The 7,366-nt window shown below is 42.0% G+C and overlaps 2 protein-coding genes across 2 annotated transcripts; one reads left to right on the top strand and one right to left on the bottom strand.

Annotated features, from left to right (window-relative positions):
- The first annotated feature begins 599 nt into the window (after window positions 1–599).
- On the top strand, window positions 600–1,963 carry LOC141811850 (uncharacterized). The gene has a single exon (XM_074699915.1). The coding sequence runs from the start codon at window positions 749–751 to the stop codon at window positions 1,787–1,789; it is 1,041 nt and encodes a 346-aa protein (XP_074556016.1). The 5' UTR covers window positions 600–748; the 3' UTR covers window positions 1,790–1,963.
- A 212-nt stretch (window positions 1,964–2,175) lies between these two features.
- Window positions 2,176–3,266, bottom strand: LOC141811695 (xyloglucan endotransglucosylase protein 7-like). The gene is made up of 4 exons (XM_074699732.1): window positions 3,098–3,266; window positions 2,933–3,033; window positions 2,651–2,844; window positions 2,176–2,584 (listed from the first exon to the last, which is right to left on the bottom strand). The coding sequence occupies exons 1-4, from the start codon at window positions 3,264–3,266 to the stop codon at window positions 2,176–2,178; spliced, it is 873 nt and encodes a 290-aa protein (XP_074555833.1).
- Between the last annotated feature and the right edge of the window lie 4,100 nt (window positions 3,267–7,366).

A 7,366-nucleotide genomic window follows, 5' to 3' on the forward strand; every position in this document is an offset into this window, starting at 1 on the left:
TCTCTTTCACAAATTTGGTTGTACTTCTTCAATCTTCTTCATCCACAAGTATTTAGCAAGTCATCTATAAACAATCAAAGCATACTTTGCTTGTTGGTGTTGTTGTTGCTCACTGCCATGCATCACTTGGGGATTCTCTTCCTCATCCTTGCTTCCTACACCGCTTCCTCTGCTTCAGCAGCTAGTCATGGCGAGATCTCCTACGCCAAGCACTGCGGGGATACCGTCCCGGAATCAGAAGCCACCGCCCTCGTCGTCAAGCACTTCGACCACACCTCCTTCCGGAATGGGTATTTCTCCGGTGGCGCCGGCCTCTTTAGCCCGGTGGACACCTCCGCGGCGTTTGCCCCGCCCTTCGTCAACTTCCAGACCAAGTCCCTGCACAAGACCAAGAGTAACCACACCTTCTGGATCCAGGCAGCCATGACGCTCTTTGGCGCCTCCCAGAAACGGAGGCAGCACAGGTGGAAGTTCCAGGTCGTCTGTCAACATTAAGGAAAATACCAACACAAATTTCTTGTCGATTGGAGACGACGTTTATGGATATGATTTTGAAAAGCTCTCAGGTGTCAGAAGCTCAGCTTCTTTGGTGGATTCAACAGGAAGCTCGGATGCTGCTAACAGTACCAGGTGGAATGTGGGCTTTGGAATCTATGTATGGAGGAGTCATTTTGATGATGACGGCAACTTTGAAATCAATGGGCTTGCAGCGGAGGGTGTATACAACTCTGCAACTGGAAGAATCTGCATGAAAGGATGTCAATACCCGAAGCACACTGACGGAAGTTCACTGGATTATGATTCTATTGACTGCGATATATTGATCCATATTCAGTTTGCTCCAGTTGATAAAAAGGCCGAAGTTCACTTAAATGGGACGATCACTAGCACGAGGAAGAAGTCAGATACTTTTTACTTTGATGCTATAACTATATCCAGTAACCAGATGGAAAGAACTGGAGTGGTTCGAACAGTTTGGAGAATGAATGTGGAAATCATCATGGTTCTAGTCTCTCTAACATTTTCTTGCATTTGTATTGCCATGCAGATCTTCCATGTCAAGAAGCAACCACGCGTTCTTCCCTCTGTGTCCATCACAATGCTTCTTGCGCTTATCCTGGGCTACACAGTCCCTCTGGTGCTCAATTTTGAAGCCTTGGTCATGAATTCGAGAAGCGGATCTATACTTTTGCGAAGCGGCAGGTGGATTTCTACCTATGAAGTGATTCTGAGGATGCTATCGATAGTATCTTTGTTCTTGTCCATGCGCTTGCTCCAGTTGGCGTGGTCCGCGAGATCATCAGCAGGAGACAGCAGGAATTTATGGGTCCAAGAGAGGCGTGCGCTCAAATGGTGCTTGCCTCTGTGCGCTGCAGGGGCGCTGCTCACTTGGCTCGTGTCCTCCAATTGGGAAGCTTTGATACCTTACTCTGGCTTTGTGCTCGATGGATTCTTGCTCCCTCAAATCATCTTCAACATGGCTCAAAGGTCGAAAGGAAAAGTTCTTACACCATTTTTCTACATCGGGATCATGGCCGTCCGAACTTTGCCTCACTTGTATGATATTTATCGAGCTCGAAACTACACTGCTATAGATTCGACTGACATTTATGGAAGTGGAGAATCGGACTTTTACTCTACGGCGTGGGATGTCATCATTCCTTGCGAAGGACTGCTGCTGGCTGCGCTCATATACCTGCAACAACGGTTTGGCAGTGAATGCCTGGTTCCCAAGAGACTGAGAATGTATGTCTATCGTTATGAAGAAGTTCCTGGTGCTAATATTTAGAAGTGCGTAGTGATTTTTCAAAAAACGTTGTGCTTGTAATATTGTATGTCTTTGGTATCACTGAAGTTGTTTACATGAAATTATCATAGTAGAAACTTCAATAATCATCTGTAATTTGTGTTCTATAAAGGTCCTGTAGATGCAATCCATTATTAAGATTAATGTGGGTTGCATCATATTTTTTATTTCTACAATTAGTCTAATAATGGTGAATTAGGAAGAGGAATATTTATATGAATATCTCAATAAAAGTTTCAGGAATTGTAAAGAACAAACTAATTGAAGCCATCCTTTTCTTCTGCTCCTTTACTTTCTCTATTGAAGCAAACCATTTTTATTTTCTTCCTCAAATAACAAGCATCTCCAAGGCCATTTTTATATCACTGCTAATACTTGGGCAGATAACATTCGTGAGGTAGAGCTTCATTGAACCTCTTCTCGTCCTTGCAGTAATCATAGATCATGTAGTTCTCCCTCACCCAATTCATCTGCCCCTGTTGTTGGTAATCCAAAGTCTCGAACTGTGGCATCGTCCACCAATTCGCAGGACTCGTTTCGGCACATTGGCCTGTGTTTGCGGGTCCATACCATGGACAGGCCCTCAGCTGCAGGTACTCGTAGTAGGCCACAAATGGCGCGCAACTCCAGTCGACCTTCACCAGCCCTCCCCTTGTCGCCCAGTCATCGGCGACCCAGATGCTCGAGTAGGCGCTCATTGCTTGTTGATCAAGAAATGGAATTCCGTGGCTCTCATAGTTTCTGAACACTCTGATAGGAATCCCGTCGACAAACCACCTGCATGCACGGAAAAGGCTAACAAGGCCATTTACAATAGTTTTGTTCATTGTAGAGGAAACTTACACAACTTGGCTGGGGTTCCAGTGAATGGTATAGTTATGGAAGTCAGCTGATGGATCAAACCAAGGATAGAACTGCTCTTCCCTATTTCCTACACCTTGTGCAAAGATGTTTGTGTGGATTATGTAGGGTTGTCCTGTTTCATTCCCGAGGAACTCGAAATCTATCTCATCGTGCTTCTCTCCTGTCGAGGACAGCTGCAATCAAGCATCCAACATAACTTTTCGATCCAGTCGCGAAATAATCGTGAACTTAAGATCAAGCTTTTTGAATTGAGTTCGCTACATAGTAGGCTATCACTGTTCCAGCAGAGTTGCCTTTCACCAGTTTAATCTGCACTTCAATGCTTCCGAACAGGTACTGATTTCTGGTCACCATTCCACAACCTGAAACATGTTTATCTAGTAAACCTGAAACTGAGCAATAATGTTTATGTGAAAATGCTTAAACCTGAGACATTGTTGAGCATGAGAGCAAGGCTGCCGCCATTGTTCCAGATTACTGAGTTTTGAGAACCCCATACGAAATCCACATCTCTGTAGAAATCAGCATCCACCAAGCCACGATCCAAAGCTACAAGAAGAACGAGAACCATTGCGAGAGCAAATAATTTTGCCATCTTTTTGAGTCGCCTCAATTAATCACTACAATTAGAGGAACCTCTACTTTATGTGCTATGCATGCCAGGAAGCAAGGAATGCATCAGGAGAACATTAAACATTAAAATCCAAGCGATCCCAATTGCCACTTTATTTTTATTTTATTGTATTTTTTGAGAAAAGATATCAAAGTTACAGAAGAATCAAACAAGCGGGCCTAAATTGATGCCAAAAGGAAATCTTTTTCTTTGTAATTTTATGTGATATTTGTTGGCGCGGGAAACATTACACGATCGAATCTTAATTTTGATAATGATAAAAGATTCAAGTTAAATGTAAAATGTTTATTAATGAATTAATCTAAATATGCAGGTAGCACAGAAAAGTCCTAGTTAAGGCTAGATATAGGAAATCCTAGTAAAGACTAGATAGTGGAAGTCCTGACTAGAGACTAGGTAGACCTAACTTGGAAGGTTAGGTGGGAAATCCTAATCTGGAGGACTAGGCAGGAAGACTTGGCGGATCAAGTGCACTAAGTGGAAATCTAGACAGATCAGGTGGACCAGATGTCTAGCAGTAGAAGTCTAGGCAGATCAAGTGGACCATATGTCTAGTAGGAAATTCTGAGGACTAAGGATCGAGGCTAAGAAGAAGTCCAATAAGTCTGGAGGATTTGGTTAGCAAATAGGTAAATTCTCCCGAGTGGAGTGAGTGAGGATCCGTTCCCGGTAAGGAGAATAGTAGGCGTCGGTCTGACCTAGGATTTTACTGGAAATTCGAAGTCAAGACCAAAACAGTTGATAAACTGTTTAACTTTCCTGTTATATATATTTTACTTTTGTGCTAACTTGTAATGCAGGAAAGGAGGCGTTAAAATTTTATGTTCTGGGTGCCCTTATCTGGATCCAGGCGACCAAACTCCAAGCGCCCGGATAAGGTTCCAAGAGATTGAATGTCATCGGGACGGGGCCAGCGAAGTAGTGAGGTGACAAAATCCCAGTGATCGGGATACCTCAGATTCTAGGCGCCCCGGATCTAGATAAGGCGTTGCGGAGTCAAGGATTATCCGGAACCTCCACGTCAACATAGAGGCGCCCTAAAAGGGATATAGACGCCCGGAAGTGCTTAGTCAGCAGTGTCGATGGTGGATCGACGGATAGCGTGGAGATATTTGGAAAGACTTACAGTAGCCTGAAAAGCCTAATAAAAAAGTCTCGAGGGAGACCCCTTGGAGCATCATTCAACACTTAAGCGATGATTGTCTGCACGCGAAGCATCAACAAGGAACGTCGTCGTAACACCGAAGAGTTGCGCCAAAAGTCGACATCTTCACTCTTTCGATAATCTAATTTGTGCTTAATTTTTATTAGGACGGTATCGTTGTTACCGATCCTACATTTTGTAATTGCTAACTCCCTTTCGTAAGAAGGAGTTATATAGCTGATTGCTCGTCGGAAATGATTATTTGATCGTGGACCTTGGAGTAGCAGCTTGTGGCTGTAAACCAAGTAATATCGGTGTGCTCATTCTTGTGTCTTTTATTATTCCGCTGCATTTTTATACTTCTCTGATCGTAAAGATTTACTAACATTTTACAAAATTAGAAAATATTACGAAAGTGTTATTCACCCCCCTCTAGCGCTCTCAATGATCCTATAATTGATATCAGAGCGAGGGGCGCTCGAATACACGCAACCACTGGTCGAGCAAGTTTTTCGATTTTTCATGTTTTTTCAATTCGTTTTATTTTCTTCCGCACTACTAATCCAAGACCAAGTCTTGGTACATTTCAGTTTTTTTGTTATGTGCGAGATTTAAATAGTCCATCAAGAAGGATACAACACTGCAAGGTCACCTCTGTTCTCTAGGGAGGACTTCATCTATTGGAAAGGTAGAATGGAGTACAACCTAAAGACTCAGGTGGACATGTGGATCATCATCCAAACAAGATTCACAATCTCAACTGATAGTAACGGCCTTCTATAGTCTTGCGATAAATGGGACGCAACCACCAAAAGGAAAATCAAAGTCGACACTAAGGCAACCCAAACACTACAATGTGGGTTGACCAAAGAAGAATTGAACAGAGTTGGTCCGTTCATCAGCGCGAAAGATCTATGGGACAAGCTCATAGAACTCCACGAAGGAACGCCCGACACTAAGGTCAACAAGTGCAATCTCCTCATCAACAAATTGTACAACATCAAGATGATGGAAGGAGAATCCGTGAGTGGATTGCACGCGCGCATCCAAGATCTACTAAATGGGCTTCATGCAATTGGACAATTCATTGAAAATCGGAATGCGATCAGGTACATACTGAAAGCGTTCCCTAGGAACACTTTGTGAGCATCTATGGTTGATGCTTACAAGGTCTCCAGGGACCTTTCAAAAATTAAACTTGACGAGTTATTTTCAGAATTTGAGTTACATGAGCAGACTAACACCATTACAGAAGAGAAATATATAGCTTTTATTGCAGGACCAACCAAGGAGAAAAGGTCCAAAAAACAAGCTGAAGATGAATCCGATGAATCGTTAGAATCGGAGAGCAACGATGAAGTCACAACCAAACTAGTAAATCTAGTTCGGAAGATGCTAAGGAAGAAGTGCGGACTGAAAAGGTCAGAAATGAAGAAGGTGGTGCAGAAAGCCAACTTCAACAAACCACCTACAAATAAGACAGAGCTTACTTGCTACGGATGCAAGGAAAAAGGACACTTCAGGTCCGAATGCCCTAACCAGAAGAAGGAGCGCAAGTCCAAAAAGAAGGAACTCAAAGCAACTTGGGATGAGTCATCATCAGAGGACTTCAGAAGAAGAAGCCAACACAAGTTTCCTAGCACTTCCAGCTCGAGACGAACCAACTGGAACAGACAGCGAGTCAGACAGTGATTCAAGCTCAAGCCACGGATCCACATCCATTTCAGAAGGACCCACAACCACTGTAAGCATAGAAAAATTATATTCAATTATTTACAGCTTATCAAAAAGGCTAGCTAAGTCTAATGCTCAAGTTGAATCACTCCAAGAGGAGGTAGCACTCCTTAAGGAGAAAGTCAACTCCAAATCGCCAACTGAAATTGTTCAAGTTGGAAACTCAACTCAAGTCAAACTTGAGGAAGAGAATTCCAAGTTGAAACTTCAGATTGACGATCTGAAAAGATCATTGAAAAAATTCACCTCAGGCTCCAAGTATCTTAACATGATCCTTGGAACTCAAAGGGCTGGATATAACAGATCTGGGCTTGGACACAAAGCCAAGCACAAATCATACATGTCATTATTAAATCGACCCAAGAAACCAAGAGTCCAAGCATGGGTTCCTAAGTTCAACCTGACCAATCCAGTTGGACTGAACTAGTACTGGATCCCCAAGGATCAAATACATTATTTGATCAGACCCAATAGGGGTCATGATCCAGGGGATCCAAAAACTTACATGTTAGATAAACTTATTTATTTTATTTTTATTTTTTATTTTTTATTTGTATTTGTTTTAGAATAGCCTAAGTTAGGTAAGGACTCAAATTTGGTTAACACTTGTCTAACATAGTACCAGGGTGGGGCGAGATGATAATACGTTAGGGAAACTTGATCTAAGTAGTCAAATAGGGTAAGGAGTACCTTGCTTGGTCTGCTTAGCTAAGTCGATCTAACTGAAGCTAACTCGCCACATTTTAGACTAGTTAGAACAAAGTTTATCCCTAAATTAGCTAAATATGTAATTTCTTGAATCAGATTTGTCTTAGAAAGTGGTCGTTGTTCCGATAACCAAAAAGGCTCATGTGTCTCGCCACCACCTGAAAGTTGTTTCTTGAAATATATGTTTAGTAAGTCAAAAGGTTAAACTTGAATCTAACTAAGGTTAATTAAATATTAGATAACAATAAGATTAATTGTATGATCATCTAGAAATGGGTGAGATCAAAATTAGGAAAGAACTATCTACTTTTAAATCCACAATAGATCCAAACCAAGTATCTTTTGTGTAAGAACACAAAGATTTGGATCAATGATTGTTGGATAGTGGATGCTCCAAACACATAAATGAGGACAGATCAAAGTTCATCAAATTAAAGTTCAAGAACTTAGGATCCGTTACTTTTGGAAACAACGA

This window comes from Curcuma longa, chromosome 17 (assembly GCF_044706935.1).
Source record: "Curcuma longa cultivar G26 ecotype Majalengka, Jawa Barat chromosome 17, ITB_CL_G26_1.1, whole genome shotgun sequence".
In the NCBI taxonomy this organism is placed as follows: Eukaryota; Viridiplantae; Streptophyta; class Magnoliopsida; order Zingiberales; family Zingiberaceae; genus Curcuma; species Curcuma longa.

Excerpts from the sequence above, each read along its gene's own strand:
- LOC141811850 (XM_074699915.1), top strand. The coding sequence starts at position 749 with ATGAAAGGATGTCAATACCCGAAGCACACTGACGGAAGTTCACTGGAT.
- LOC141811695 (XM_074699732.1), bottom strand. The coding sequence starts at position 3,266 with ATGGCAAAATTATTTGCTCTCGCAATGGTTCTCGTTCTTCTTGTAGCT. Across the intron at positions 3,034-3,097 it reads CATGCTCAACAATGTCTCAG|GTTGTGGAATGGTGACCAGA; the intron begins GTTTAAGCATTT and ends AACATGTTTCAG. Across the intron at positions 2,845-2,932 it reads GAACAGTGATAGCCTACTAT|CTGTCCTCGACAGGAGAGAA; the intron begins GTAGCGAACTCA and ends GCTTGATTGCAG.